At 32.0% G+C, this 19,422-nt stretch overlaps 1 protein-coding gene across 2 annotated transcripts in view; it reads left to right on the top strand.

The window, feature by feature from the left end:
- The first annotated feature begins 1,275 nt into the window (after positions 1–1,275).
- The window catches only part of LOC149086773 (Golgi-associated plant pathogenesis-related protein 1-like), a 32,282-nt gene continuing 14,135 nt past the window's right edge, over positions 1,276–19,422 (top strand). The window contains exons 1-5 of one of the 2 annotated variants that reach the window (XM_089231822.1): positions 1,491–1,602; positions 2,016–2,095; positions 7,726–7,886; positions 13,027–13,173; positions 14,322–14,451. In XM_089231822.1, coding sequence (XP_089087948.1) covers positions 2,071–2,095; positions 7,726–7,886; positions 13,027–13,173; positions 14,322–14,451 — 463 coding nt within the window. In that variant the 5' untranslated portion in view covers positions 1,491–1,602; positions 2,016–2,070. Of the gene's footprint in view, positions 1,603–2,015; positions 2,096–7,725; positions 7,887–13,026; positions 13,174–14,321; positions 14,452–19,422 lie in introns of both variants that reach the window. The other variant, XM_089231823.1, reaches the window with a different exon arrangement.

The raw sequence follows: 19,422 nt of genomic DNA, 5'->3' as shown, positions 1-19,422 counted from the left end.
TGAGTGGGAAATAAAAGCACCATCTATCGGTGGTCGCTCCAGGATCAGTAGGTGAAGAATTTGATTCTGATGTTCTTTAGCCGAATTCAAACCCGTGGACTTTGACAGTAACCTTCATAGTGGAAGATGAGCATCTTATCACTGCGCCACTCGGGCACTTAGCGTCCCTTTGTTGGCAGTCAGCGTGCAGATTCTGCAAAAAGCCTCTTTCGGCAGTGCACATGCACGACCTAGGTGAAAAAATTCGATGTAAAACTTCGAATCCCCTATCGATGGTGCACCTCTTTCATAACTAACAAGGAAAGGGTCCTAGGGTGACAACTTCAAAAAAAATTGAAAAACATTACCACCCATTCTACTCATTTAAATATATAGACAGAAATACAAATAAAAAATATCCGGTGGAATTATGATTTGTCACTCAAAAGAACGTAAATATTAATATTTTTAACGCCAATAGAGGCCAAGAATGAACTTAAAAATCCCACAACCCTACAGTGACGTCATTCAAATAACGCGTGATGAGGTATAGCACAGAAAAACAAAAAGGAAAGAAAAGGAAAAGGGTAGCTAGAGTGTGGAAAGAAAGTGAAAAGAGTTTTTTTTATAGATAATCGCCAAGAAGCGCGGGAAGCGATGAGTAGCCAACTCTCTGTTGCACATATTTAATACATTTTTGTGACTCAGAATTGCATTCCTCCGCTAGTTTTTTGTTTCTATTTTTATCTGTTTCTGGGAGAGAGGAATGTACATTTTTCATAATTTTTTGAAGACTTCACCTTAGGACCCTTTCCGTGTAAGTTAAAGCTCTCTTAGTTTAAGCTATCATTTTTGCATAGCTTTAGCCCGGTACACCCCTTTATAACTATAGTAAGTCTCTGCCGTGGTCGTATTCCTCATTGCTTATATTAATGTCATGCATTTTCATTTTATCTATTAAGTGCATTGTTTACAGCCAATTTGAATTTCATTCCGCTGGCTTAGGAAATTCGGAAGCTTCAGGTTCTGAAGTTGGCTGCGTGATTACGGCAGTTTGACGACCGATAGCATCCATCTCGATTACTTTGACGGCTTGTTAGATGATTTCCTTGCTTCCTCAGGAATTTTTCTGACCTCTTACGGTCCTTCGGAATGTCCTTGATCACGACTGTAACAATCTCACGTAAAGAAGGAATGCACATATACTGTAATGCATCCTTGTGTATGTATGTGTATAGACATATCCACCCTTGAATTTCCGCAAACACGCCTTCGTTCGATTTCCAGATCCATGGCAACAACGAGGGAGGACTTTTTTCCGCTGCTCAGCTGTTGCCACCGGGAGAAAAAGCAAAATTGGATCGGTATTCCGGCGGGTCGTTTCCCGGAGAGCGAAGTAGAGGGATATATCCAGCCAGAGTAAGACGATCGATGTGGTGGCAGTGCCGCTCTCTACTCTTCCCATCATACTGGAGCTCCATAATGGTGTAGAGACTATAGCAGAGTCGGCCATAACTAGTAAGGATATGGCGTGACCACACCACGCATACCTACCGTACACCACTCTAAGGGAAAGAGGAGGAGTTGTTTATGTTTTGGAATATACCAGAGCGCGTCACACAGGTAAGTCTTTATCTGCGATGACAAGGTAGATATTTAATTTGCCTAATTAATTTGTGTTTATAAACATCCAACAATTGAAAGCTTATGTGACTTTTTCCCCAATGCATTTTCTTTTCATTTAATGTGTCATCATGAGATTAATCAATCAGAAAAATGAATTTCAATTTTTAAACTGTACTGGAATCGATTTTAAATTTTTTTTTTTGTATTTATATTAAACAAAATTATTCAGTATTTCAATCAAATATTAAAAACTTTGTTGATGGTTTCTCTGGAAAGCACGAATCACATGTAAGCAACGAGTTCAGGCTAGGGGCAAATCATTTTTTAAGGCCCTTTGAGTCCAAAAAACTCCCATATGTATGTGTATTGGTAAAACATTTTCAATAATTTGAATGCTTTTGTTTAACCAGGGGCTCTGGATCCATTTGTTGAGACACTACTGCATGTAAATATCATGATGCGTTAATGACTATCAAGTTGAATATAGAGGGTAAATGTCATATAATTGTCAGTTTTATTTTATAGTCTTCATATACATGCCTTTAAATCATGTCTCTAAATCTACAAAGAAATTCTATACATAAATTTCCCAACATTAAAATTCCCAGACAGGAAAAATTATGATAATATATTTAATTGTATGGGTACAACAAAATTTTATAAAAATAAATTAATTTTGAAAAAAGACCTTCATAGACGTTTGAATATTTTGCATTTGTGTACATTTATTTATATATCTTCCATTTATTACATATTTTGCATTTGTGAATATTTAAGAACATTTATTTACATATTTCACATTAATGAGCATTTGCTTGTTTTTGTATGTTACTCAGACTACCAATTTTATTATTTTCTAAAATATTTATTTGACAAAAACTTAACAAGTACAAACTGATTCAACTAGTACAAAAGACTAAATCAGAGCAAAAAACTGGTACAACAAGACAGAAAGAGAAACGAAAAAACGCAAGATTAGGATTTTATAAATACATAGATTAGGAATATTCACTCTGTGATCCCAAGGGACAAGGGTGTCTTTCCAGTAGGTCTCAAAAATAATCTATTGCCTGTTGGCACATTACACCCATCATTCATTTTTCAAGGATATTCTTAATTTATGTTATTAGTAAAGTAATCGTTCATCTGCTTAGTGTAACCGTCAGTATGACATATATATTTTCCTTTTTCTCTCCCTCTTTTTTGATCAGTATAATAAAGTTTGAAACATATTCATGCAACAAGATTAAAAAAAAATAAAAAGATTGAAACAAACAACATATTTATATTTACACTGTACGATGATTGCAAAGATGAATTTTAGTATGTACATGCAAATTCCAAAAAGTCAATTCCTTGCAATAAATAATAACAAAAAAGATCAATAATATTTGGGAAGAACGAAAAACTTTTTTGACAAATTATATTCATCATACTACTTTACATTCATCAAATGTGTAATACTTATACAAGATTTCATCAACTATTTTTACTGTTATCAATCATCTGTATTTATTACACGATGTCTTCATACAGTATATAGTTCATATCTTTTGCTAATAAGTAAATGTTGAAATTTGAGCTCGTATTACTATTCGTATGGTTTTTATGAAAAAGATTTAGTATTTTAGGGGGCAATATTGTATAACAGGAACTCTTTTAAACTAATGTTTTATGGACTCCTGGCACTCGATAAATATTCCTATATCGAGTAGATGTTCTATTGGTTTTTATTCTTAGTCTTGTAGTTATTTGCTATTACAAATTTTGTAATTCTATACAAATAGATTTGTCCTATGTTTAGTGTGTAACATTCTGTTCTATTGTTGTTATAGTCAGTAGTTGTTATTAGTGATTTTATTTTATTATAAGTGCTATTTAATACTTGTGTATTTGTATCATATGGCAGGCATAAATTCCATACGTTACTATTGCATAAATCTATACATGAAAGATGTCCTTTAGGCCGGTATTACACTATAAAGGTTTGATAAAATCCCTTTTATAAAACTCAAAAAATTTAACCAATAAAGCTCATAGGTTACATTCGAGCAAATGCAACCGATAATCTTATTGGTTGAATTTTTCAAGTTTTATAAAAGGACTTTTAGGAAACTTTCATAGTATAATACCGGACTTAGAAAGGTTACATCAATTGCGGTTTTTGAGTATATATAGGATTGCAGCAGAAGATTCTAATCTTTTAACTACTTTTTCCACATTTGCAGATTCCATTTAAGATCACATCCTGTATTATAATTCTTAAATAGTTATAGTCATAATTTTTTTCAATTTCTTGACAATTACATTGTAAGCTCAATTGGCCCCAGCAGTGAGCATGTGTTTTTATGTGTATATCAGTTTCATGATTGATAGTTTTAGTTTTTAAGCAAATATATTTTGCTTAAAAACTAATAAATTTTGTTTTTCGAGTATTTAGTTTTAATTTGTTATTATTCATCCACATATTTATCTTAAATAGGTCCTCTTTAACTTTTTCTCGAGACTAATCATTTTTTATTCTTTAGCAAAAAGGATAGTGCCATCTGTGAATGAAATTAATTTACCATTTAAATCCATTTCATATAAGTCATCGATATAAACAAGAAATAATGATGGTCCTAGGTCCGATTCTTGCGGGACTTCTTTCATTACCTTTTGAAATGTGCTGATTTCACCACTTATTATAGCAGCTTGTTGCATATTACAATAGTATGTTTTAAACGAGTTTAGTACATTTCCTCTTATGCCTGCTGAAAAGCGCTTTCTGGTAGAATAATCAAATCAACATAATCGAATGCACATTTTAAATCTAAGAAAACTGTAATGGAGTATTTATCGTTATTAAATCCATTGTTTATGTGATTACTTAATCCAACAATTATCATTTCAGTGATTTTGTTATTTGAAAGCAATATGGGTTAAATGCAAAAAATGTTTTGTTATTTAAAAAGTTCATAAGCTGATTATACTTTTCTCTATTTTATTTTTGAAAAAAAACTGGAATCACTGATATTGGTCTATAGTTTACTAAATCATTAATACTTCCTGTTTTATAAAATTATGTTTACAATAGAAAATTTTTACTCATTTTGTAAAAATATCCATTTGAATAATTATGCATCAGCTATATTCTTTAAAACATCAAAATGATAGAAGAAGATGATTTTAATCATTTTCGGGGTTAATTTATCACGCCCACTTGCTTTATTATCTTTTAATTCTGTTGTTATTCCTTTCGATGTTTAATTAAAAGTCGCTGAACAAAACATAGAGTTACCGGAATTATTGAAAAAATTTTTCTTGCATTGTACAAAGTAAATGTACAGTTTCTTCTATATCGTCTAGACTTCTAATAAAGTCATTATTAAAACTTTCAGCCATATCTCTACGGTTTTGAAAATGTGGTGAAATGTTTTGTTTCGTATTTTCATTCCATATATGTTCATGCACTTCCATTGTAGTATTTATTTATTTATATTCCCTTATTTATTTATGTATCTTTTATTTATTTATACACCTTGCTAGATTAGGAATCTTCTTTTGTGCTCTATACATCCAAAGGTCTCCAGTTCAAATTCACTCATGAAGACCCGTGTTCATTCTGCAATTCCACATGAAGCCGCAGCGATATCTTCCATACTTTATTTAAATGTAATTTCTTAGCCAGCCAAAGGTCCACTATAATCTTTAATTACAACTTTCAACTTTTAAAACGTGAAAACGTTTGGAGATATTTTTTGAACCCTTCTCGAGCATTCTATAGTGACATCTTCTATTACATCGAAAATACTATGAAAGTAATCAAGTTCATCAAAGCCCACAGTTAATTTTTTTTTTCATGCTGTCCCGGGTCGGTCCCGGTCATTACATGATGCTATTTATGTTTATTATTACTTGTTTATTTAATTTTTTTTTTCTTTTTCGTTTGTATCTACATGATTCCCCCCTCGACCATATCATAGTGGACCATTTTATTATACTTTTCTTAATTTTTTGTTTCTGCATGACTTTTATCCGCGCTCCCGTTGCTTTGTCTCTCCCCACCCCAATGATTCATTTATTTTGTACTAATTGTTATTATTTTTTTAATATCCGTGTTTTATTTCTGTTCTGTGTTGTTTTCCTGCTTGTATGTAGGCCTACCTCGGTACATTGCCATCCTTGATTGGCCACGGTGGTGTCAATAAAATTCTTACTTACTTATTTATATTTCTTTTATTTATTTTTATTCTTTAATTTATTTCATTTATATACGTTAAGATAAATATGATAAATCGATTATTATGCATACTTACCAATCCTCTTGATTATTTTGCAAATTAGTTACTTTTATCGGTAATCCATAATACCGAAGCATCGTTGGTGAATTTGAAAAATAATTGAAATTCATCATTTTATCTGTGTTACGCATAATACCCTGGTGTAATTGGGGAATTTAATAAATATGAAAAAAATGCCATGTGTGAACCCCGATGTGATGATAAAAAATTTTACAATCATAACCGATATAACGATGCAATACACTATGTATTGTATCCGTATTTATTACATTTATCGTAGCATTTTTATATATTTTTCTTGAATTTATTTTACAGATTTTTTCTATTTCATTTTTGTTATTTTTTTATAATTTCGGTTATATTCTTTCTTCAAGTCCATCTATGTTCTTTTTGTTTTCATTTTATTTATATATTTTTATTATACGAAAACAAATTTTATTTATGTTTTTTAATTTAATTTATATACTTTTTTTTAATTTATGGTACTTTTTTTAATTTCATTTATATTTTTTATAATGTTTTTATTGGATAGTGTCTAAGTATTTGAAATTGTTCAATAAATATATGAATGTACAATATTTTTCTTTGGAGTGGATTTATTCTCTCATAAGAAAAAAGTTCAATTTAGAAATTGAAATATTTAAAATTGAAAACGAAAATAAATCGACTGAAATATTTCGCCAAAATATTATGTCATTCAGAATCCTCACCATAAATAGCAGAAAATATTTTATATAACCGGAAATACATATAACAGTGTCCCCAAAAGTAATTTAATTTTCACTTGTGTAGCAATGTGTAGTATCTAAATCTAAAAGTTCCAAAAAAATGTGTATGCTATAATTTTATAACAACGAGAAACATTTTATAGTTTTTTTTCTTATTAGTAATTATTTTCATTTTTATATTTTAATTCTTTTCTTATTAGTTACTTTCTTCCTTTTATTTTAATTCTTCTCTTATTATAATTCCGTAGTTGATTTTGCAATTACTCTGAGATTATTAATTTTTTTCATTACTTTCTTAAATTATTATTTTTTTTTTCGTATACTTCATTCCAAATATCATCCGTTTTAATTTAACGCTATTTTTAGAGATTATATCAAAAGTGTTAAATATTTTTAGAAATAGTGTAGAAATTCCTTTGTTACAGAATAGAAATAAAACGTCTGAATAAAATATATATGGAAGTATGGAAATATGGAAATATTTGCATGTGCAGTATATGCATATGTGGAGATATTTTTTGTAATTCATTCATTCATTTTTTGTATCATTCTACTAAACTAAGTGGTTGACTAATGCTCAACACTGCGCTTAACTATTACTTGTTTTTAGATGCCGCACAGTAAGTTTAAATGAATAAATTTATATGAATTTAATACTTTCTTCAACGTTTCTCTAATAGTCTAATAGGGTTGTTAATAAATGGAATAGCTTACCCCCGGAGGTAGTTAATTGTAGCACAATTGACACGTTTAAAAAGAAATACGATAAACATGTTGGGGTAAACCGAGAAGCTATCCATTCTTAGAATAAGACAACCATAAGTATTCTTTATGGGCATTGTATAATGTTTTATCATGTGTATATATTGTTTACAATTTTTTGTTAATTGCATTTTTAATTTGGTTGCTATATTTTAGAAATATATGACATCCATATTTTTATGGGCATCTTTTTCTCAGCCACCTCGTTGGGCATTTTGCTTGTTGTGGTGTTGTATTTGTATTTGCATTTGTATTTCTGTCGTTTCTAACTGTGATGCAATGGATTGTATTTGTATAAATGTTTGCATTTCAAAAACACATAAAATTTTTCCTTTTTTTCCCACTAGCAAATATGATGGATACTCTGTTCAAAAAGATCAAAAATATTCGTTCCCCGAGAGTCGATTCTCCGAAATATCAAAGATCAAGGAGAGTCCGTGAATCGCCATCATCGATAGCTTCAACGACAGATTCGTATTATACAGCGGCTCCGAACTTCATCGACAAGGTACCTACTTACCTGTCCATTGACTTTCTATATAATTAGCATGTACTTGAAGGGAAAATTGTTAAGAACGATACTCATATTAATTCACAAAGTGTTAGAAAGCTTGACGCCATTGTCACGCTCCTTTTCAAAGAAAGTGACAAGAGAAAAAGACAGGTTGAAGACTTCTTGAAAGCGGGAATAGTTTTCTCATCACAGTAAATGAGCATGCAAGTGACAGCTACCATTTTTGAAGTTATACTGTATTATATTCATAGTCAATAACATGAGTCTCCTTTGGAATATTCACAAAATAAGTTTTCCGAAGAATATTGATCAAAATTTAATAAAAAAAAAGGCCTTTTGAAAAATATGAAATGCTAAAAGTCAATTTTAAATTTCCATTTTTTTCCCATTTACTTGTATAGAAAGTGCGTCATTTAGTGTTTTGGATAGTTCCTGTGAAAAAATCGGTACAGGTTTTGTACGTGAATTTTTATGTATCTCATTATTAGAGCAAGGATTATATGCAAATGCATATGTAGGCTTTTAAAGCATTAATGCCTATAAATGCATAAAATAAAAGAATTATTAGAAAAAGTGCATGTTTCTGAAGGTTTATTTAAGCTAAATCCATCTTTTTATAATTTTTCAAATAATTATTGCTCGTAAAATTTTCAAAAAACATCGTGTTTTGTTTCCGGAGATGAGGATTTAGTGAATTAATAGAGATGTTTGTAATACAATAATTTTCCAAATATATCAAACATTTCATTTTAACAATATTTCTAGAGATATGCCAGAAGTGTTAAATTGTTGAAATAGCGTTTAAATTCTTTTGTTCCTTTTATTTCGTTTCTGAGCAGTTACAACAAGCAAGTAATTAAAAATGTCTAATAAAAATATGTAGAAGTTATTTACATATATGTAGTATATAAGGGGATATATTTTTTTGTAAATAAATATGCACTAACAAATAGAAAATATGCATTGTAAAAGCACATCTCCTTTCTTTTTGCATTGTGACGTTTTTATTCTTGGTACATATTTTGAAATTTTTAACTTTTTCAGGATTTTTTAGTGCATTTTTTTGGGTTTTTTATGCATATTTTGGAATTTTAAAGTTCATATATTTTGGCAATTTAAGGTGCATATTATGAAAATTTTAAGTGCACAATTGTATATTTTTAGAGCACATTTCGCGATTTGTTTATTACATATAAACAAACTATACTCAGGTTAGTCTCAGGTAAATGGTAGTCTCTTAAGTGTCAAAGAAATTACGTAGTACTCTAATTTTTCCTATTAAAGCATGGTCAATTATTTTTAAAACTCATTAACTGTTTGTTGCTGATGACTTTCATTTTCATCTTTGCTTAACCTGAAATTAAAATTTCCAACTGAATCGGGTATCTTCAACCTGTTGCTTCACGAACACCTCACTGCTTACTAGATCCAAGAGTGCTCAGAATGCCTCAGTTCACAACACCCCAATCACGGATTAGCATTTTTCTGATTCCATTTTCAGCATATGTTGGAATCACACCAGATGGTTGCTCTTTTACTCACCTTCGTAGCAGATTTTCGGGACCCAAATAGATTGAAAACACCTTCTCTCTTAAGAATTATTTATTAATTCTATTTTAAAAATTAGAAGTTTGTAATGATAATTATAGGTTTGAAATGAATTCATCGACACTCCTTTCACTTATGAATTGAAATATTATTAGATAATGAATGTACTGTGATCGATAAGATGTGGAAAAATCATTCATCAGAAAAAATATATAATTGTGACTACTAGATATGATTAGCGCGAGTCTGTGTCCCATTTAAAATAGTCTCTCCACAGAAAAAGCAGGCAAACCTCCAACACGATACTTATATAAACATGAAAATTCAAGCACCTGCTATTTTCACTTATATTGATGGCAGATGGCAGCACTAGTGGAATACGAAACACATTCATTCTTTCCGGCATAAAATCCAGAAAATATCTGTTTCCTTGATATATCGAGCTGAGGAAAAAAGTCGTCTATGTTTATAGCTACCGTCCGACCTGGGGGGCATATGCTGAAGTTAAAGGAGGCTACTAATGCCTATATTTTAGTGCCTCACACCACCGTGCGTGAAATAAGGAAGGCAGGGTCGTGTCTCCAGTGGTGTAGATGGTAGTATGCTTTCCCGGTTTGCAAGAGGGCTTGGGTTCGAGACCAGATGACTTTCTTCTGAATTCACTTCCGCATAAAATCCAGAAAAAATAAGTTTCCTTCACGCTCTGTCAACATTAATACGTTAGGTTCATACATACACACATTCTGGCATGCGCCAATTCGTTACAAATTCCCTAAATAAATGTGTACGACTTGCATGTACGGTTATTTATTAGTGTTTTTTTAATATATATATATATATATATCTATAATTTAGAATTAATAAATTCTTCGAAATGCAATATATTGGTGCCGTTCTTACAAAACGCCATGTGTCGAAGCTCTCCATTTTTTATGCCACTAAAAACTTCTTAACATATGTCTCCGTGTTCTGTGAACATGTCATATCTGTCTGACCAATAAACCGCTGTAGAAATGTCATTATGACATTTTTGAGATAACGGAGCACAAATGTGAAGATCTCTTGGTGGCATAAAACAAAGTCAGAAACTTTGATAAATGGAAATACAAATAAAAAGGCCACAACAGGCAAATTGCCCACTAAGGTGGCTGAAAAAATTATCCCCATAAAAAATATGGATGTCAAATATAACCACCATACAATGTAAAAGCATGTATCACGAAAGAAAAAACGAATAATTGATACTATACGCTATCCATACAAAAAGATTATAGTTGTGTTATCCAAGTATGGATAGCTTTTCGATTTATCCCACTATGTCGATCATACTTGTTTTTAAACGTGCCAATTGTGTGTTAGAGTTCACAAACCCTGGAGGTAAGCTATTAAATTTATTACCAACCCTATTACGGAAAAACTCCCTGTGACACCACAGCATGACGTATTTAAAAATTAAATCCAGCATTCTATATTCGATTTTTTGATCACCGCTAAACAATGTTCAGAAAACATAAGCAATGGCAATACTCAAATCGGGTCACCCCGTTGCTATCCCATCCGGGATAGCATCTCGTCAGTGAAACGTGTATTGTTCGAATCAAAATGAGCGATCATTCACTTTTTAATACTAAATGCTCCATTCATTAGCCCATGCTGTAATAATAGTCAAATACATATGACATTTTGCACTAACTCCACCGAATTTATTATTTTATGGATAAAATTATAATTTGTATGATTTCTAATTAGATACAATGTCGGAGACCATTTAAAATTGAAAATGATTTTATCAATTTAATTTACCACTTGAATTTAATGTTCCCATTTCAGATTCCGAGTAAAGGAATTTAAATCAATCTAATAGCAACTTTGTACATGTTTCAGAATAAGTAAATTATAAACGAATATCATCTGCTAAATACTTTTAGATTGTTTCAATTAACTTGAATTGAATTACCGAGAACCTAAGCTTGTAAAGCATGTGCATTAAACCGGGTTAGTATAATCAGTTGGTAAATTCTATTAGCAAAGTAGATTCAACAACTCGCTTAATTATTCCAAGTATAATTATTTACTAATTTTAATAAGTGCTGGATTATTACACAAGCTTTCTATCAATTATCTACTAATTCATCATTTGAATATAGTTGTAAAATAATATTAAAGGTTTAAAAATACGCATTAACATCTTCGCTAAATCAAAGTAATCTACCATTTCAGCAATATTGACGAATTCAAAATATATCACGATAAAACCGCATTAATAACTTTTGCGGCTACAGGTGATGAATATTTAACTAGCGATATATATAAAAAATAGTTTTGAAATCAATTTTCAGATTAATTATAGTTAATTTAAATGAATAAATTTAAACTACTTCAAAATGTACTCGTTTCAAATTATAGTTCACATGCATAGCTACAAAATAGCATCTGAGATACTGATCCAACGATGTCTGAAGAGTAGTTTTAATAAATACCGAATGTATAGGATCCCGCGAGATTTGATGCCGCATCACAACAAACCGGGAGAGAGCTAGCTTATCTTCAAGGAACAAATTCCAGCTTGAATCCAACACAGTGACATACAAAACCAAGTGATCCAAGAATGGAAAAATGACGAATAATTTATTGATCTCTTCTATTTATATACATGTCCTATATATAACTCTGCTTTTATCCCATCTTATCAACCATTCCTCGTAGAGGTATGGTTCCAGTTTTAAAAATGCTCACAATGCGTTCGGAAATCACTCTATATGCCAGTTTTGATAGTGAGTTAATATATAGTGTCACAAAATAAAAAAATATAATTTTTGATATGTTTTCCCTGTCCTTTAACATCTACTTAGAAACTTGTTGCCCTGCCTCACTTGAGGCCGATAAAAAAATTCCCACGTTTCCAAGTTCATTATTGTCTGAAATATTCGAATTAAAAAATCGGAGAAAAGTTGGAAAAAAGAACAGCATAAACTCACAAACAACGCTTCTTTCTCTTATTTATACTGTTCTTTCTCAACTTTTCTCAGATTTTTGAATTCGAATATCTCAGTGTATATGGCATATAGAAACATGTTTTTTTTTTCCTTTTTTTTGTTAGCATCAGGAACAGCAGGGCAACAACTTTCTAGCTGGAAGTTGAGGATGGTATGGAAATCGATTTTTTTATTTTGTGACACACACTCTATTTTCACTGTCGAAACTGGTACAGACTCAATTCTGAATCCATTTTTTAGCATTTTTTTCAATGAAAACCATACCTCTACAACGAACGGTTCATGAGATAAAAGCCGAGTTAAGACTTACAGGACACCCTGTTTATATAAATTTAACAATAATAAATTATATTCTATCCAGACCAAAAATTATTTTTTCGTCTGAATCATTATTGCAAATGTAAAATTTTTGGAGTAAATAAAATCTCGACATAAATAAATGAAGGAAAAAATAGTTGTTTCATTCGTTGACTTTTGTTTTGAAAATTTAAGGAGTAAATAAATTGTCCAGACATGAACAAAGATGGCTTCACTTATTTGTTTTGATAATTTAATGTAAATTTCTTATTTTCTTTTGTCTGTCTGTGCAGGTCATTCTTGGAAAACCAATCTACATCAATCGTAGCCACCATGTAGAAGCCAATTTCTCGGAATCAGAATTCGTTGCGGACTGTCTGAATTGGCACAACATCTTCCGAGACAAGCACAGCGTACCGTCACTCCGACTCAGCAATCAGGTTTATTTCACAACTGATCTGATTAGTTTGTTTTCTTTCTATAATTCCGAAGAATGGATTTTTTTGTCATAGACATGTTATCAGACATCCGTTAATTTTATCCGTCTGCCTCTATCTAATCATACGAGTCTTATTTTGATTGAGACCAATATTGATTTTTTCGCAAAAAAAGTGTCTATTTGTTGAATTGATGTGAACTCTGACATTTCAAGATAATCCATATAAATTTTTCTTTGAAAAATATTTTTATACTACGAAACAGTACATTTGTATACAGGGCGATTCATGGGGACGAACGTTGAGAGATGACATGGGACTCAAACAAGGATTTTGGTTCATAGAACGGTGTGGTCGAATCGCAATAGCAAATGGGTAGTGGATGTTTTTAGAGAGTGCACAACGACACATCACCAAAAAAATATATCATATTTGTCCGGAGAATTTGCTGCAATAATTGCTTTCAACCATTCGAGGATGCCCGGTGTTGTAATATGGTGGGCCTGCTCATAGTACAACTTGGTTAACGCGAATTCCACCACAAGTCATGTTGTACCGCTTCATTATTGTTTGGCGCAGCATAACCTTAATGGGTCTTGCACCAATCAAAAATAAACTCCAATCCAATCCGACGGTGCACATGCACCCCCCCCCCCGCCCGTAAAAATATCCGTCGTAAAAATATATTTGCTTTTGGTGAAGTGCTTTGCTATTGCGATTTGACCGAAAATTCTATGATCAAAAATGCTTGTTTAGGTGTCTTATATTAGGTGCTTTTTAAAGTTTGTCCTATGAATTTAGAATCACCCTGTATAAATCTCTATCATATGACGCACGGATATTCCGATGTGCTATTTCAATTTTTACTGTAAAGGTCATTGCCCCTCCGCACTTAACGGGCTACAGCGCGTGGGCCCAAGACGACTCCGGTAACTTTTTGTTTATCTACATTTTAAATGCACTTTTGAGGGGCCCGTCGAAAAGGTTGGGGCGGGGCCCTGCTGCAGGATTTGTGAGGGAGACATGGTGAAGACTTTATCATTTTATTTAGTTATAAAATGCATGTTCGAAAAAAAACTTTACAGCTTTTAAAAAATATGTTCACTATTTGGTGACGATATCTGATTGTTTCTTATTGATTGTCTTTGTAGCTATGCGGAATGGCACAGTTCTGGGCTAATCATCTGGCTCACACAAATACATTCAGCCATCGGAATTTACGTGACATAGGAGAAAATCTATTCTGCAAATGGTCATATATCCCCGACTTTGACATAACAGGTAAGAAGAAATGTTATTTTGAAATTCCTGAACTCAGAAGAGAAATCATATTTCGCGTGTTTTGTTACTAATACGTGGAATCACTTAGAAAAGAAGAAATCGAACATACATTACCTTGCCACAAAAATGTTCGTGCAAACTTTGAAAGGAAGTGATGTTATTTGTTGTTGTTCTTGTGGCTCTGGTCTAGGGCCAGAAATAAAGTGAAGCGTGCTAGGCATTTCAGCATACTCAGTTTGGCCACATGTTTACTCATTAATATTGTTTTCTCTGAAGACGATGACATGTTCCAATTTGATGATTCCAAAATGCATTTGTTTCAAACTGAGAAATTGGTTGAAATAGTACTAGTCCTCGTCCAGACATTGATAAATAAAGTTTCCCCTTAAATACAATGAAAAACCTGTGTAACTATTTAAAGAGGAGTCATGTGTCTCCTCCTGAATCTACCAAGCATCTTGATGAAAATTTTGGTGCAACTCTGGCTAAAAATAAATGTATAGATAATGCATGACTGCATAAAATAAATACCACGGACCACGGTGAATTTGATTGTGTTTAAGTTTTGAGAATGACGATATGCAACAAACTGGTTCGAGTTGTGAGGCTTTATTTTAGCTAGCCAGTGTAGTTATATCAACGGAGTGCTTTTATCGAGGAAGATAATCTATGTATACACAATATAATCTTACATAAAAATTCCAACTGTCTTTTCAGCGAAATTATTTAATTATACATGAAATCAATGCGTTTTATATGCAACACGATACAATTCCTCGCTACACGAATGCTTCTGAATTCATCATTTGATTTTTGTCCAGGAATACATTGCGGAGCTTATTTTCAAAAGGGAACATTTCCATTTTATTTCGAAATTCATTTTTCAACGGTTTTTAAATCATTGGGATGAGCTTCATCAAATTACGAAACAGGTTAGATAATTCCAATTATTTATTCCTATTATTACATAGGAATATTATTACAATAAAATATCTTGATAAAAGACTTGACCAATTCCAATTTTAATCAAACTTTAACGTTTCCACTAATTTTCTTTCAAAACGACACATTTCCAAAATTCAAAAGCAGATAATAACTCCCTTTAATGTTGATCGAGAAACATAATACTGTGTTTAAATATTCGTTTGTCATGCCTATATGCTACCTAATGGGCTATTTTCTACTTTTGTAAAGCAATCTATTTCCGTTCTAACGTAAATTTCCCTACAGTGCAAATGTTCCTCTGCTACATTTTAAGAGGAAAAAAGCAGAATTTGTGACTCAAATACCTCAATATGTATGCATTTAAGAATTTAATGAATCAAATCTCTTTAGTGAAAAATAATTTCAAGAAATAAACTCGTCAATTTTCATAATTCACTATGAATTTTAAATGTACATTGTAATTTTAAAATCTACCAAAAGCAACAAATCCGTATCAGCAATAATTTTATTCAACGGAAACGTATTTTTCTTGGTTCGGTTGGATGTTCATAGATGGCAGCACTTCCATCAAATGTGGAGATAAAATTATAATCATCATTGATTGGTTTAATTATAAAGAGTGCAACTAAAGGCACGGGACACAGATGCATTAAAAAAATTAAATATATATATATTTATTTATTTTTTTTGTAATAAGTATTTTTTTTTAACTTTCACTCAAGTTGTATCAGACTTCGTATTTTCACTAGCACGCACCGAAACAATAATCATGGATTATTTCCTGATTACTCTCTTCGGCATCTTTTCATTTATATACAGTAAAACCTCTATAAGTCGTCACCTCATGTTATCGAAAAAATTATGACGGCTTAATCGGGGAATGACGACTTAACGAGGTTTTACTGTATTCTCAATTTATATTTTCTAAAAGTATTTTAAAGCTGCACGTGTAAGTTTATTTAACATATTAATGAAGGAAAAAGTTATTTTAGAACAATGATGATTAGGGCTCGGATTTTTATGCCCAAAAAATCTTAAAAGTATGACCTTTTAATTTTCCCATTATTTCATCACGAATTTTTCAATTATTGTTGCTCATGTTAAGAAATGAATAAAATCATCAATTGGACTTTTTAATTTAAATTCTCTCACCAAATTCAAAGAGAAATCATGTCCATGTTACATGTAACTGTTAATATATAAACAATAGCCGTACGCAGAATTTTCTCGGGGGGGGGGGGTTCATTTTTTTTTTTTTCTTCTCGGGGGGGTTACGTTTTTTCCAGCAAAATAACACTATAATCTCGGGTTGTGGGGAGAGGTTAGAACCTCAAACCCCCTTTTCGTACGCCAATGTAGGTATATCAAATGCTATTTTACTTATAGCTGTTCTTTAGTAGGTCACTGAATTTTTTTTTTATTTATTGGACTGACACAACACATGAAACATACAATCAAACTGAGAAAAACACAAAACAATAAATTCCACAAAAAATAACATTTCGATGATACGGACATTCTGTGACCCCAAGGAATGTTGGTGAGCTACCTGACATTACTCATAAGCATGGAGGCCGTATTTTATTTAGAAATAGTACAAAAAAACCACCAAAAAAATTAGTATCTCAAAAAAACTGTTAAAAAATCCTAAAGAAATTGGCAGTACCTCAGTTTCCTTAGTTTTTTGAGATGCGCTTTTTAGGCGTAGGACGGCAGTATAGACATATACCACTTTCAGCATATCTCACCTCTGAAAGGACATAAAACGGTAGTAACTTGTCTAGTAACGGTAGACTGGAGTTCTGTGCGGTTTAAAAGATGGTGACACTGTATAGTATTTTGTTAAATATGTTAAACGTTCCAGCACAAAAACCAATCCAATGTGTAGCAGCAACATTGCGCGCAATTCAACTATAATCTACGAAATTTCAGAAACTAGACGCCTGCGTTTTTTTATGGCAACACTTCTGCAAATATACAAGAGGCCTTTCTGCAGGCCTACAAGATGTCTTCCAATTGGTACAGTGGTTAAAGCGTGCGACACACATAGCGAAGATTCCCTCAAACATAGCTGCGATTTTTTTTTTTTTTTTTGAGGTGGCCATCAATAGATAACGCCTTTGTTCCCAACCCATTAATAGCAGTAAATTGCAGTGTAGCGATATGGCCAGAGTTTGGTGTTTGGTGAAGTAGGTCTTCAAGATGCGATTCCCTCACGATGTCCGCACAGCAACTATCATCGCTGCTGAAAATCTTTTCTTCAAAGTTCTTTAAAAAATTCCAGAACTTTTTATTCTAAACGTCCAGCTCGGGACAAATGGAGGCATCTACCAAACTTGAAGGAGTGGCAATCTTTTAGGGACAAAAAAAAATTCAAAACTTTTTTTTTACTGCTCAATACATAATTCAAAAACATTGTTATAGAGATTTGAAGTCTTACAATAACGGAAAGCTGCGGCAAAATCAAGTCTGCCCCTCGTGACAAAAATACCTGTGTTTAAGCATGGTGAAAATGCATTGATTTCGAGTGTCGAATGAACAAGATCTTTCACTCGTGATTAGCGTGTGATTCAGAGTTTCCCTTCAGAAATATAAGCAAGAGGATTCGTCGAGAACAAAGAAATAGCTACTGAGAATGCAAAAAAAGGAAATAACAGACAAGAACTCTTTGTACTTGCATACTCCACTTAAAAAAATGCATACAGATAGAAAGTTTCGCTGATAAATGGCCTAAATTGATCTATTGCTTGAAATAGATCCGGGGTCTTCAACCTTTCTTGTGTCGTGAGCACTACCAGTGGCAGTCATCAAACGAAGAGCACCCTTACGAAAACTTCGACATAAGTATGCCTCAAATCTGCATAACTGTAATCCTTGGATGAAGTTTTCACAGGATGTTTAATTGTTCAAGCGCTTGCGAGCACGAAATATGACACGAGCATTGAGCACTCTTGATGCTTTAGAGCACCATGGTGCTCGCGAGCAACGGTTTGAAGTTGAGAGTTGAACGAAAAACTGATCGTCATAGTCATTTAAAAAAATTTTAGTCTTTTCTTCTAAAACTCTCCTCAAACTCAATTTTAAACTGAAATCATCCATTTTCGTTGAACCAACTTGTATTTCCACATACCAAAACATTTTGTCAAAACATTGATTGAAATAGTTTTAAATATGATGATTTTCTTATATCCAACTAGGTGCATAAAATAAGACAAATCTAATCGGTTTCATTAAATAAATCAAGTTAAATTGCTAACTTTTTACGCAAATTTCAATCGAATTTTAATTGGATTGATCGGGTCGATGAACTCAACTATAATTTTTAACAGCGATTAACAATTAATCGGTTAACCGACCCACTCAATCGACGTATCGGATCCCAGTCTTAATTATCAGTCTGTTAACCCATTATATGCACAAACTCCATTATTCAACTTTTTCATTATTCATCATTGTCCCTTTTTTGGGACATTTGTTTTTAGTTCAAATCAAAGAGTGGAGTTTTAGTTTTGATTGTTGTACCAAATCGTTTTTATGTAATTTTTAAAAAAAAATTAGATAAAAACGGTAACACGAATAAAATATGAAAGGAAAACAATTTGGGGGAAAAAGTTTTATTAAATTAAAATTATTAATTAATTAATGATTATTCATTAAAATTTTCAGAATATTTTCATTGCGTTAGTACCGTTTATAGCGCTCAGTTCAAAATTCAGATACAACAATCAAAACTAAAAACTCCACTCTTTGATTTGAAATAAAAACAAACGTCCCAAAAAAGGGACAATGATGAATAATGAGTTAAAATATATAATTCCTTAATTTGAACACAATAAATGCAGTATATAATTTTTTTTCATTTAAATAATATATTTTCACGAAAAGTAATTGAAATTCCTAAGCAGGTAACCCTCCCCCAGAAGAGCTTCAAATGGAAAATTATTATTTCTCTCCTTGCTATTGTATGAGCTTTCCCATGATAATGCATTCATTATCTAACTAGCAAAAATACCCAGTGAAAAATCC

The sequence above is a fragment of the Pholcus phalangioides genome, unplaced genomic scaffold, assembly GCF_987345545.1.
Source record: "Pholcus phalangioides strain wild (caught in Gottingen) unplaced genomic scaffold, Ppha-v1.0 ptg000004l_1, whole genome shotgun sequence".
In the NCBI taxonomy this organism is placed as follows: domain Eukaryota; kingdom Metazoa; phylum Arthropoda; class Arachnida; order Araneae; family Pholcidae; genus Pholcus; species Pholcus phalangioides.
Note: the sequence above shows the minus strand (reverse complement) of the source record. Positions and strands in the feature narration are given on the sequence as shown.